This window comes from Sceloporus undulatus, chromosome 5 (genome assembly GCF_019175285.1).
Source record: "Sceloporus undulatus isolate JIND9_A2432 ecotype Alabama chromosome 5, SceUnd_v1.1, whole genome shotgun sequence".
NCBI classification, from domain to species: Eukaryota; Metazoa; Chordata; class Lepidosauria; order Squamata; family Phrynosomatidae; genus Sceloporus; species Sceloporus undulatus.
The window spans coordinates 103687-116869 of NC_056526.1; the positions used below are offsets into that span (position 1 = coordinate 103687).

The 13183-nt window shown below is 55.6% G+C and overlaps 2 protein-coding genes across 4 annotated transcripts in view; one reads left to right on the top strand and one right to left on the bottom strand.

Annotated features, from left to right (window-relative positions):
* Positions 1-9415, bottom strand: part of PPP6R2 (protein phosphatase 6 regulatory subunit 2) — a 64116-nt gene extending 54701 nt beyond the window's left edge. For all 3 annotated transcript variants that reach the window (XM_042466502.1, XM_042466500.1, XM_042466499.1), the window contains exons 1-8: positions 9281-9415; positions 9055-9171; positions 8161-8406; positions 7467-7653; positions 6918-7055; positions 2662-2727; positions 1889-2001; positions 784-897 (exon numbers count right to left, since the gene is read on the bottom strand). In XM_042466502.1, coding sequence (XP_042322436.1) covers positions 784-897; positions 1889-2001; positions 2662-2727; positions 6918-7055; positions 7467-7653; positions 8161-8406; positions 9055-9171; positions 9281-9372 — 1073 coding nt within the window. In that variant the 5' untranslated portion in view covers positions 9373-9415. The remainder of the gene's footprint in view (positions 1-783; positions 898-1888; positions 2002-2661; positions 2728-6917; positions 7056-7466; positions 7654-8160; positions 8407-9054; positions 9172-9280) is intronic.
* LOC121930801 lies at positions 2614-13157 on the top strand. Its single transcript, XM_042467675.1, has 14 exons — positions 2614-2786; positions 2888-3035; positions 3726-3854; positions 8139-8353; positions 8775-9672; positions 9779-9817; positions 9909-9951; positions 10042-10187; positions 10379-10459; positions 10652-10757; positions 11280-11359; positions 11447-11509; positions 11940-11995; positions 12383-13157. The coding sequence occupies exons 1-14, from the start codon at positions 2614-2616 to the stop codon at positions 12507-12509; spliced, it is 2304 nt and encodes a 767-aa protein (XP_042323609.1). The 3' UTR covers positions 12510-13157.
* Positions 13158-13183: the final 26 nt, after the last annotated feature.

Below are 13183 nucleotides of genomic sequence, written 5' to 3' on the forward strand. Positions count from 1 at the left end.
AAACCTTGTATCATCCTTGTTCCTCCTCCCAACCTGCCCTGACTTGTCCATATCCTTTTTAAAATGGGGCGTCCAGAACACAAATGGTACACGACTCCCCCAAAAATGGCTAAGATGTTTAAGGGAATATTGTATCAATGCTGGAAGTGCAAGAAAAAGGTTGGTCCATTTTTCCATCGATGGTGGAAATGGAAAAGGGCTAGAAAATGTTGGTCTAAAATTAGTAAGTGGATAGAAAAAAATCCTGAAAATGAAGATTAATCCGAGGCCGTAAGTAGATTTGTTAAATATGACTAATTTAGATGATAAGGAAGAGAAAGAGCAGAGAAACTTGTTAAGTGATTTAATCAAAGCTGCAAGGATGGTCTTTGCAAGGAAGTGGGAATCAGCCGCTTGAGACGAAGGAAGGGTCAGACTTGGTGAGAAAGAGCTCAGGGGACATGTTTAAGGAAACGTGGAATCCATTTATAGAGTACATTAATCAGAAAAGAGAAAACATCAGTTGTGCAGAATTAAAATATAGGATATTTCAGTTCATATTACTTTTATTATAATTTGTGATGAGGAAAGAAAGCTAACGGTTCTTGTTATTATCATTAGAAATTAAAAATGATTTAGAAAGCAAATAGAGGGAAGGAGGAATTTGTGTGTGTTGGTTGTTTTGTTTCGTGGGTTTGATTTGTCTATTCCTATTTCTTTGTCTCTGTTAATACGGAAATCCTTTTGTTTTCAAAAAGGGGGCATCCAGAACTAAAGGCACTCCTCTCCTCCATCATCACTCACCCGGCGCGCCTGGGTTCCAGTAAGGTCAGCAGGGCCTGACTTCCACTCACAATGCAGCTCTCTGTCCACTCGCCATCAAACATGTTCCTCAGCAGCTGCTCCACGCATTCCTGCCTGACAAGACCAAGAGAGGGGAAAGGCCATTGCCTGGGGGCCCTGGCTGGCAAACGGCAGGGCACCCCAGGTATGGCACATAAGTCACAGGTGCCCAGAAGGACACAGCGGTTGCAGCATAACAGCCTCGGCTGGGTGTCTCAGGAAGCCTCTCTCCAGCCCAAAGACCATCATGTACTGGTCTCCTGTACATTTTTGCTGCAGCTGCCACTGCCTCCAACCCCCCTTTTCAGGCAGTGAAGCCTATGTTTTCATTCCCCCTTTTCCTGGAACTCTCCCCCTCCCTTGTGAGGCTGAGAGCCTGATGGATCCAAGGCTAAGCCATAAAGTTCAGATGCCAGGGGGAAAGCAAACCCGAGTCTGTCTTCCAGAAATAGTCCAGCCACACATAGCCTCTGGTCTGTTCTAGTCTGTTTGCTCTACTCTATTCCATTCTATTCTATTACTTGATTTACACCCCACTTTTCTCCACAGCAGGTTACAGAACAACAAAATTTACAGCTAGGAACACCTGTAGCTCAATACAGACAGAAAGGGATGGTCAAAAGCGCATTTACAGCGCTAGAGACATTTAAGACTGTAAATTAACAGCAAAGAATAAATAGAAGGCAGTACATTAGAGAAGCCCCCTTTCTTGTGAAATGACCAGACCCCAACAACTTGTGGGAATCAGAAGGCCTTCTTCCCCTGCCAATGGCAAGGAGAGAACCAGCTGCCCATCAACCAGAGGGAGCTCCCGAGTGCCAAGGGAGCAGCCTTGCCATCGCCCTCCTGCCCTCCAAAGTGCGAGCAACAGTGACTCCCAGCTAAGATGCCACTCTGCTCTCCTCTGGAGGAGGGACTGCCATCTCTACCCACTTGGCCACCCTGCTTCCACCCCAAGAGAAACCCCTCAGAGCCATAAGTGGCAGCAGCAGCTGCCCTTCCCGGGCCCCTTCCCAAGATGAAGCCACCATGGCAGTCTGGCTGGCCCTTGGACCTTGGCACTTACGACTCCAGCACTGCCAGGAGAGGGTCAGCCTCTGGGGCATCCTGGAGTTGGCTGCTCTGCTCTCTGCTCAGCTGGATGATGTCGCACAAGGTTTGGGAAGCATTGGACTGCCGCTGCAGAAGAGGAGGAGGAGGAACAGATGGGTCAATCATGGCCAAAGCAGCCTCAAGCAGCCATCAGCCTGGCAGAACCCCAAGCTGTTGCCAGCTTGGCCAAGACTTGGTTCTCCCGATGCCCTGCTTTGCAAGACAGGTCTGCCCCACTGGCTCCCTCCTCCCAATCCCTCTGCAGGCCCCTTTGGCATCTCAGCTCAAGAGAAAGCTCCACTCAGGCTTTGTGCAAAATCTTCCTTGACTCCTCCTCGTGGGAGCAGCCCGTGGGTGGCACTTCAAGTATGTCCAGGGTCGCCAGCCCTTGTTGGTGCTTTTGCTCCTTCCTAGAGCCTCTCCATGAGGGTCTGGCCCAGCCCTTCACTGAGCTCTTTGAAACTGGTTTTCCTAATGTCTGAGGGACTCTTTGCTTCCTGCCTTCCCTTCATATGCCCTCGCTCTCGGAAGAAGAGAGCAGAGGCAGGCACAACCCAGGAGAACTGCCTAGCAGCCTTCAGCAGCAATAACACGAAAGGTTTGTGTCCAAAGGAATGTAAAGAGACAACGAAGGGAAGAGAATAACCCCTTCCACTCCCGCATGCAAGCACACGCACCCTCCCATGCAGTGAGAGCAACATGCCGGCCAGCCTCCCCTACAAGGCCGACTGCAGGGCTGCCACTCACGTCATCATCCTGGCTGGGGTGGATCAGGCCCACGAGTCTCTGGATGACCTTTGCTTCATTCAGCCACTGATAGGACAGAAAAGGGGGGAACAAGAGGTCGTTACAGAGGAAGGCGTGATAGATGTGTGATACCTATTCCACCTTCCACTCGCCCTGCTACCACAAAAGATCTGGAGAACCTGCCTAACCAGCCGCCGAACCTCTCTCTGCTCTTATGTAATGCCAGGTCAGCAAAGAATAAGTCCCAAATCATCTACGACTTATTGACACACCACAATGCTGACCTGGCTTGTATCAGGGAGACCTGGCTTGGAGCAGACAGCTCTGTAACCTGGGCTCAGGCCCTTCCGGCTGGCTACTCCGTCAATGAGCAGGTGAGGGGAAGCAGGCGGGGAGGGGGGTGGCCACGGTCTATAGCAGGGGTAGGCAATCTTTTTGAGCCGGGGGCCGGGTTGCTGTCCCTCAGACAACTGGGGGGCCGAAGTAAAAAAATAAATAATTAAATAATTTTTTAAAAAATTTTTAAATATATAAATAAACCAGGACAAATGTAGGACAACATTTTCAAATGGAAGACACTTTTTTAAAAAAAATGGAGGACACGTGAAAAAATTTCATGATTTTTTAAAAAATGTTAATATAAATGCATGTTTCTGAGGCTTCTATAGACAATTTGCCCCCCCAAAGGCCCCAGCGGCAATCGGCGGCAGGACCAGGCTGGGGCCAGTCCCAAGGCCTTGCCGGGCCGCAGGTTGCCTACCCCTGGTCTATAGAAACAACCTTACCTTAATCAGGATACCTATCTGCACATTAGACCACATTGAGTGCATTTACCTTAGCTTGAAGACCAGGGATAGTCTGGGGATTCTGTTGGTTTATCGTCCACCCTGTAACCTAAGAGACTCCCTAGCCGAGCTGACGCAACTAGTCTTGGAGCTGGTGTCGGAGTCGCCTAGGCTGCTAGTCCTGGGCGACCTCAACACCCCCCTTGAGACTGGGCTGACTAACCTTACTGGTGCAGATTGGGTGTTCATGCTCTCCATGACAAACATGGGCTCTCCCAGATAGTCTCCGAGCCTACGCATTGCACAGGTCATGCCCTCAATGCGGTCTTCTGCACGGAACGGACACATCCGTGGGCGGAGATCATTAGTATCTCTGCTCTGTCACGGACAGATCATTTCCCGGTTAAGGTTGGACACAAGGCCACTATCCTTCTCTCCGGGGGTGGTCCGCCCTCAAAGGTTCCAAGAAGCCCTAGAGGGTCTTATGGTTGGCAGTGCTGGCGATTCTGTCAAAACTCTGGTTAATACGTGGAATAACAACTTTACCAGAGTGATTGACAGGATCGGTCCCAAGTGTCCTTTCCAACCTGCTCAAAATCGTAACCCTTGGTATACGGAAGATCTTAGACAATTGAAGCGGGCTGGACAACGACCAGAGCGCCAGTGACAGAAATCTCAACTCATATCTGATAAGACACTTCATTTGACCTTTCTTAGGTTCTATCAAGTGGCGATAGATGCACCTAAGAAATCCTTCAATTCTGCATTATCGGTCTGCAAAATCTCATCCAGCTGAGCTGTTTAAGGCAGTGAGGAACTTAACCCAACTACCTCCTACCCAGAACCCTTTATTAGATTCTTCTGAAGCCTGCTGTGACGCTTTTAATGATGATTTCGCAGATAAAATCTCTCGGATAAGAGCTGATTTGGATGCCAATTTGAGGACAGAGACAACTAGAGAGGCATCCAGTGCCTCCGCCATGACTGTTAGGCTGGATCAATTTGAGCCGGGAAGTACTGAGGACGTGGACCAGCTTCTTAGTAGTTTGACAAAGACGACTTGCCCAACCTGGCTGGCCATCCAGGGGGGAGAAACAAAATCATGGTGATGCTGAAAAACATAATGAATGCATCCCTCAGGGAAGGCTCCCTGCCTCAAGGAGGCAGTAGTTAGACCACTTTAAAAAGCCTTCCCTGGACCCCCTGGATAGAAATAACTACAGACCAGTCTCGCTACTACCGTTCCTGAGCAAGGCGATCGAGAGAGCGGTCGCCAATCAACTACAAGCAGTCTTGGAGGAAACGGATTTTCTGGATCCATTTCAAACCAGATTCAGGATGGGATACGGAGTGGAGACTGCCATGGTCGCCTTAGTCGATGATCTCCGTCTGGGCATCGACAGGGGAAGTGTCACCCTGCTGGTGCTCTTGGACATCTCAGCGGCCTTTGATACCATTGACCACGGTATCCTTCTGGAACGCCTGAGAGAGTTGGGTATTGGAGGCACTGCATTGCAGTGGTTCCGATCCTACCTCTCGGGCAGGTTCCAGATGGTGTCGCTTGGGGACAGTTGTTCGGCCAAGAGGGAGCTCAAATCGGGGGTCCCTCAAGGTGCGATCCTGTCCCCAATGCTATTCAACATTGTCATGAAGCCGCTGGGAGAGATCATCCGGAGACATGGGGCGGGGTGTTATCAGTACGCTGATGACACCCAAATATACTTCTTTATGTCTCGGACTGAAGTAGTGACTAAGGATGGCATCTCTCCTCTGAATGCCTGTCTTGCGGCGGTAATGGACTGGATGAGGGAAAACCGACTCAAGCTGAATACAGGTAAGACGGAGGTACTTGCTATAGGAACCCCGAATCCAGGAATGGAGTTGTGTCAGCCAGTTCTGGATGGGGTCACACTTCCCCTGAAGGATTCTGTCCGCAGTTTGGGGGTGCTTCTTGACTCGTCGCTCCAACTGACAGCTCAGGTGGATGCGACAGTCAAGAGCGCCTGCTATCAGCTCTGTCTGATATGCCAACTGTAACCCTTCCTGGAGCCGAGGGACCTGGAAACAGTAGTACATGCGCTGGTCACCTCTCGATTGGACTTCTGTAATGTGCTCTACTTGGGGCTACCCTTGTGCCAAGTTTGGAAACTTCAGCTGGTACAAAATATGGCAGCCAGATTGATCACGGGAACTTCTAGGAATGACCATATAACACCGGTCTTGAAGTCCCTGCACTGGCTGCCTATTAGTTTCCGTGCAAAGTACAAGGTGTTGGTGATTACCTTTAAAGCCCTACGTGGCTTGGGCCCAGAGTACTTGAGGGAATGCCTTCTTCCCTACTGTCCATCCTCCCGCACACTAAGGTCCTCTGGAAGAAATCTACGACAGCCCCAAAAATCATTTCCCAGAGGGTCTTTTCTATTACTGCTCCTAAACTATGGAACGACCGGCCGGAGGAGATGCCTCACATTCCCCCTCTGACGGCTTTTAAGAAAGCTCCCAAGATGGATCTCTTCCGGCAGGCCTTTCCAACCTAGTTCCCTCCCCAGATCTAGAGATATTTGTCCCCTCATCTGTCTATTCTTCCCCGCCTATCTTTCTGCCAATTGGTTGTTTTTAATGTCTTTAATGCTTTTATACGATTACTGTTTAATTCTGTTTTCGTACTGGGAATGGGGGGGAGGGGGGGAGGTCTAGGGTTTGATTTTGGTTTAACTCTAGTGTAATGCGATGTATTTTGTTGCTGTAACCCGCCCGGATTCTTCCTGATTGGGTGGGCTAGAAATACACCTTTATTAGTATTATCATTAACAAGCCAGGGTTAACAATTCCACTCCCTTGGCGGCATGTGCCACCAAGCTCTGGAGAAGGCCGGCCTGGGAGACGTATTCCCCTTTTGGCATTCTGAACCAACTCCCTAGCCGCCCAGCCAGAGGCCCTGTCACCATCTCCCCATCCACCCAACATGCAGAGGCCATGCGCAAAAGGCTTGCATAAGCCATAGGAAAGAAACTCCTGGTAACTCACTAAGGACCAAGGAAGGAGCAAAAACTCCCTGGCTCTCCCACTCCCTCCTCAAAAGCAGAATGCCAGCAAGGCAGAACCAACAAGGGCCGGAAATTACACTTCCACTGGAAGCCACTGCGAACCACACCTCCAACCTCATCAGGCCATCTGACAGCCAAAGGCTGTGCCAAAGAACACGTGGGCTTCTGAAATGCAGAGTGGGAAGGACCAGTCCTAAAAAGGTGGGAAAGGGAGTCCTGGGAGAGTGAGGATCCTGTGGCCCAGAATGGGAGGACTGGCCAGCCTGACCTCTGACATACCTGCGCTTCCCTTTGCAACGGCCCCAATGGTCCAGTCAGCCCAGGGTCAAGACAGGCACAGCCTTGTCCAGCTGTCCTTCCCACCTGCTCTTCCACCCACAAGCCCTGAAGGGAGAGTCTGACTACAGGGCCATGCAAGGCTCACATGGAGGACATCCTGGCGCAGCTGGGCTGGTTCCACGCAGCTGATGAGTCGCAGAAGAAGGTCCATCATGGCAGATGTGTTAATGTGCTTCAGTACCAGGTCAATAAACTGGTCTTTCTTCCTCAAAAACACAATCACCTTTAAATAAAGACATACAGCTTCAGCTCTTTACTTTTTGCCTATTGATGCAGACTAGAATTGCATTGACTTTCTTAACTGCTGCATCACGCAGCTGCCTTACGTTTAGCTTGCGGTCTACTATGACTTTTTTTGGTTTCCCTTTCCGCATATCCTCTTGTAAAGCCAAGTGACTCCTCTCCTGCATCTGGGCCTTTCATTTATTCTCTCCCAAAATGTACTACCTGACACTTCTCCTGTTGACGTTCGTTTTGTTCGTTTTAGCCCAGCTCTCTAATCCGCAGACGTGGATTAATTCCCTCCCTGGAGCCACCCTTCTTCATGTAACCCTCAGAAAGAAGGAGTCCCAGACAGGAAACGCCCAGAGAACTGTTTCACCACGAAGGAAGGCTGGGCAGTGGGAACACCCACCTGCTCTGTCTTTCTGGCTATGAGGTTGCCAATGGTCTTGCTGAAGAAACTGGCCAGCAATGGGTTCAGGGGTGGCTCATGGTCCAGGAAGTCATAGAGGATGCACAGCAAGGCCTCATCCTCTCCAAGCTTGTCGTTGATCTGCGGCACGTCGGAGGTAAGCAGCTCGCAGGCTGTATTGGGGTACCTGAAGGAGAGAAGCATAACCTGTGGGGAAGTGGGAGGAAGCCAAGGGGACCACAGGGCCACTGCCCAGCCTGGCAGCCAGAGAGGCCAGCAGCAGGTCCTGAGACGCAGGGCCTTCTGAACCTCTAGCTGGAAGCACTTTCCCACCTGCCAGGCCAAAGGCAGGGAGGCTCTTCCAGGACGCCACTCTCGGGGTGCTCTTACGGAGTAGCCTACAGTTCCTGTGGGTTTCCCAGGAGGAGGGAGCGCTTGGGGAGCCTCTCATCTGCCTCAGGCAGCCCAGTCTCACCTCTAGACCTCTTTTTGGCAGCGCCCCGGATCCCCATCCCACACAAAGACCTGGAGGCTAGGGAATGCTGGGCACATCAGAGAGGCCCCCCAACCCCTGCTGCACCCTCAGTCTGCTCTCACCTGCGACAGGAGAGGAGCGGCCTCATCCACTGAGTCCTGAGGGGGGTAAATGGCAACCCGCTTGCCTCCTGGCAGGGCAGCCAAGCCCAGTACTTACTTGAAGCGGAGCTTCTCGTCCATGTCCAGCGGCGGCTCGTGGGTGATGAAGTTGACCAGCTGCTCCATGCAGGGCGTCTGGCACAGGAAGTCCAGCAGCTTGCGGTTCTGCGCTTTGCACTCCTGGAGGAGGTCATCTTCCTCCATCAGCTCCTGCAGCGTCACATCCTCCTTCTCAAGCAGCTTGTCAACATGTGACGTGGTGTTCAAGTCGAATTTCCATAACATGGTGAGAAGACCCAAGTGGCTGCAAAGGGGGAGACAGGGAGGGAGGGAGAGAGCCATGGGAGAGACCCCAAGAAGGGCCCCTTCCCCTGCCATTCAGCAGCAGCCCCTCTGACAGATGGCCACCCAGCCTCTGTTGAAAGGCGGCCTCCAAGGAGCCCTCTCTGCCCCAAGCCCCCCAACCCTGGGGCCAATGGCTGGCATGGAGAGCCACCAGGGAAGGGGCAGAGGGGGCCTTGGGGTCTCTTCCTTGCTCTGGCCTGAAGCTGCCCAGAGAGGCAGGCTGGCCATGCCCTCTCCTCCTCCGGCGGCCATGGCTCCTGCCTGCGTTTCTGGGGGGCTTCCGTCTTGACGGACGCCTTGCGGACTCCTCCTCCTCCTCCTCCAAAGATCGCAGAAGGGCTTCCAAGGCAATCGCCAAGGAAGGCACCTAAAGCCAGCTGGAGCCCTCCGGAGCCACGGCGCCCAAGGGCAGAGCGCTGCTGTTTGGGAGGAGCCAAAGCCCCAGGGCCGCTCTCTCGCTCGGAGCGGGGCCCGGGCCCTCGGGAGCCGGACCGCCGTCCCGCGACCAGAGCAACGGGGCCCTGGCGCCGCCGCCGGCCCCGGCTGGAAGCAGGCGGGAAGGGCCCGAACGCCACGGCGGCGGCGGCGGCGGCCTCCTCCTCCTCACCTCCTCCTCCCGTCCGTCCGTCCGTCCGTCAGGAGCTTCGCCTTCGCCCTCGCCGCCTGCTTCCTGCGTCCGCGGAGGGCCTGCCTTCGGCAGCAACGTCCATTGAACGCCGCTTCCCTGCGGGAGGAAGGAAGGAAGGAAGGAGGCGGAGGCGTCGGGCCCAGGACCGCCCACGGGCGCCGCTCCCTAACTGCCTGCCTCCCTCCTGGGCCCGGGACTCACGGACCTCGCTCTCTGCCGCCTCCGCCTCGTTCTTCTTCTTTGGCGGCTCAGGCTCCAAAATGGCGGACCGGGAGGGAGGGAGGAGGGACTGCGCATGCGCACGCGCCCCCCCCCCGAGGACGGCCTACGTCACGCGGCGGCCTCCTCCTCCTCGTCTTCCGGCGCCAGAGGCGAGCCCTCCTCTGCGGAGGAACCAGGGGCGGAAGCGGAAGGGGCGGGCGCATCGGGGCTGTGCTTCCGCTTCCGCCCTTCCCTCCCTCCCTCCCTCCCTGGGCCATGGAGTCTCCCGCGGGCGGCGCCGGTCCGGCCTCTGCGCCGCGCTGGTCCCGGCTCTCCGCCTGGCTGGAGTGCGCCTGCGCCGTCACCTTCGACCTGGAGCTGGGGCAGGCCCTGGAGGTGGGTGAAGGGAGCGGGGCTGGGCTGGGGCCGGGGCTGCTGCTGCGGGCGGCGCCTCCTCCTCCTCCTGACGGCCTTCCCTGGCTCTTCTCGCCTTGCCTTTCAGCTGGTCTACCCGCCGGACTTCGCCCTCAGCGAGAAGGAGGTGAGAGGCCCGGGAGCGGAGGGCAGGAGGAGGGTCCTTTGGGGGGCGAGGGACCCTCCTGTGACCGCGGCCCCGTTCTCTCTCTCCGCAGAAGACGAGCATCTGCCACTCGTCCTTCCCGGACTCCTACTCAGGTGGGCTCCGGGGGAAGGAGGAGGAGGAGGAGGAGGGCCCTGGCTCTCCCTCCGGCAGGCAGGCATCCCCTCTCTCTGCCTCTCCCGCAGGCGTCCTGGGGGACACCCAGTTCAGCTTCCGCTTCCGGCAGTCAGGGCCCCACCGCCGCCGCCGCTGCCGGCCGGAGGAGCCACGGCCCCAAGGGGGGCCCCAGCCAGAGGACCAGGAGCAGCCCACCGGCCCCCCAGCCCTGCAGGTCAGCCCAGGGCCCCACGGGGAGGGTCCCCAACTGGGGGCCAGGGAGGGCGGCTACGCTGAGGGCCCTCCAGGGCCAGCGGGGGCCCAGAGGGACTGGGCTGTGGGAGCCCCTCTTGGGGGCCAGCAGAGGCTGAAGGGGCTTCTCTCCCTCGCTTTCCTTCCTTCCTCCCTCCCCCCAAACGCCAACAGCGGGAGACGGCTCACTACTTCGGCTACGTCTACTTCCGGCAAGTCAAGGACGCCTCCGTCAAGAGGGGCTACTTCCAGAAGGTGAGTGGGGGGGTCTGGCCGAGCGTGGCTCTGCCCCCCCCCCAAAAAAGAAGGGGTTGTCCCGGGCCTTTGGGGTCTGGCAGGTGGGCCACCGTGCCCCATCCGGAAGCAGTGCCTCTGGGTGGCAGGGGTGGAGTGGCCCTCAGGGGTGGGGAAGCCATCTCTCCCGCTGCCCCTCTCTTTCCGTCTCAGGCGCTGGTCCTGGTCTCGCGCCTGCCCTACGTCAACCTCTTCCAGGCGCTGCTGAGGCTGGTGGCTCCAGAGTACTTTGACAAGCTGGATCCCTGCTTGGAGGCAGGTGAGGAGGAGGGGGTCTTTGTGGGAAGAGGCCACCCTGGGTCTCCGGCCGGACCCTCAGGCCAAGCAGACCCAGGCTGCTTCCTTGTTGGGGATGGGAGCTGCAGAACTGCGGGGGACCCATCCTCCTGGCATCCAGGGAGCAGGGGGACAGTTCTGAAACCAAGAGCAGTTTACAAGCCTTTACGCCACAAGAGAAAGGAGGCTGCCTTTGGGGAGCTGTGTCTCTGCTGCTGCTGCTGCTGCTGTCAGAAGAGGGAGGAAAGTCAAAGAGGAGCCAGGGAGGCTGCTACTGCTGGGAGGGGGGTCTCTGGGTGAGTCTGGGCTCCATCAGGTGCCCAGGAGCTCTTCCGACCGGCTGGAGCTGGCTCACGCTAGGACACCCTCCACCCCCGAGGCCCAGGTTCCCATAAGCAAGCTCTTATGGCTGGAGGCAGGCCTTCTGTTTCCAATCTCTTCCCTGCCCAGGGCTGCGCATGGACACATGTTTGCCCCTGATCTCTCTTCTTCTGTCTCTCTTCAGTCTGCAGCGAGATCGACCAGTGGCCCCCGCCGGTGCCTGGCCAGACACTGAACCTGCCTGTGATGGGCGTTGTCATTCAGGTACCTGGCAGGGACCCTCTCTCCAAAAGGTCAGGGGCAGGGGGCCATATTCCCAGCCCACTTCTCATGGTGGTCTTTGCCTCCCAGGTACAGATCCCTTCCCGGGTGGACAGGCCTGACTCCAGCCCTGACAGGCCCCTGAACCAAGAGGTAAGCACCACCTGGATGGTTTGCAGGGGGTTCATAACACAATGTATCTCCCCGCAGCCTCACACGCTTAGCCGGCCTCCCTTCCTTTCAAGCCTCATCAGCGTCATGCTGTCAGGTGCCATTCCTCTCTGGGGAGCCCCCACCCCACTGTCCAGCCTCCTTGCTTGGCTTTTGGGGTGCCTTGTAGGGTCTGTTCACTTCCTGCAGTCCACTCCTCACCTGGACTGTGCTGTAATTCCTGAACTGCAGAGGAAAGCTCTTCCTCTTTGGGATGCCTTCTCCAGCCTCTGCTTGGGCTGCCATGAGCTCATTGCTGTGACCGGGGCGAGAGGGGACTCCTACACTGTGCCCTCCCTGTGCCTCTGCCATGAATCTCTGGGGGCCTTGAGTGTTTCTCCAGCCCAACACAGGTCTCTCCTCTGCTGTCCAGAAGCTCCTGCCAGCCCCACTTGTCCTGCCCAGTGCCTGCGAAGTGGACCTCTTCCGGTGAGTGTTCTGCTGCCTTCCATCTTGTCGGGAGCTGAGGAAAGCCTGGGCTGCCAGCCTTTGGTAGCACAGCTACTGAGTATGAGCAGAAGGCCATTGAGAGGCTCCAGGCCCGGGTTGCCTCTGCCATTTCTATCCGGTGGCACTGTGACCATGTTCTGTGTCACCTTTGGGCAGCCTGCTACCACCCAGCCACCCTAGGCTTATGCTTACCTTCCCGACAGCACAGGCCATTCTGTGTTCTCTGCAGATCTAAGGCAGCATGGTTTGAACCAATCCGCCCTGCCTTGCCCTGCCCACGGCTGTGGGTGGTCTGCAGGCTTCAGGGATGCCTGTGGGCCTTCCTGCCTCTATCTCTTACCCACCTGCCCCTGGTCTCCATGACAGGTGCTTCCAGACGGTCCTAATTCACATCCAGATGCTTTGGGAGTGGGTGCTGCTCGGAGAGCCTCTGGTGGTCATGGGGCCCTCTCCTGCTGTTTCCTCTGAAGTGGTTCTTGCCTTGACCAGGTAATGGGCTTACCGTATATACTCGTATATAAGTCGAGCTCATGTATAAGTCGAGGTGGGGTTTGGGGGCCAACGTTATGGATTTTAATATAACCCGTGGATAAGTCGAGGGTGCCGTCACAGTCCCTCTGCTCCACTTGCCTCTTGGTGCTCCTTTGAGTGGCTGCTGCCCCCGAGACGTCCCTGCTGCTCTGCTTGCCTTTGGTGTTCTGTGAGGGCAAGCTCCAAAAAGCCATCTCTGCTGCCATCCCCAGTGCTCCCTCTCCCATGCTTCTCCCTTGGGGCTCTCTAACTCAAAGTGTTCATACAATCATAGAGTTGGAAGAGACCCCAAGGGCCCTGATCCAGCCCAACCCCATTCTACCATGCAGGAAATCCAAATCAAAGCATCCCCATTGACAGATGGCCATCCAGCCTCTGCTTAAAGACCTCCAAAGAGGGAGATTCAGATTTTTTTGCTCCTTTGTATATTTTGGAGAGGAAAGAGTGAAAGAGAGGCTCCTTTTCCCCCACCATTTCAGTTTGGGCTCTCCAGCAAGTCTTAAGTTTCTGCCCCTTTAAGAACAGAGCAGCTAGTGGTTCCCAAACTTTGCTCCTCCAGGTTTTTGGACTTCAACTCCCAGAAGCCTCAGCCCTCTTAGCTAATGGCCTAGGATTCTGGGAGCTGAAGTCTGAAAC

Coding starts and splice junctions, on each gene's coding strand:
- LOC121930801 (XM_042467675.1), top strand. CDS start 2,614: ATGCCGGCCAGCCTCCCCTACAAGGCCGACTGCAGGGCTGCCACTCAC. Junction 10,758..11,279: donor GGATCCCTGCTTGGAGGCAG/GTGAGGAGGAGG, acceptor GTCTCTCTTCAG/TCTGCAGCGAGATCGACCAG. Junction 11,360..11,446: donor TGATGGGCGTTGTCATTCAG/GTACCTGGCAGG, acceptor TTTGCCTCCCAG/GTACAGATCCCTTCCCGGGT.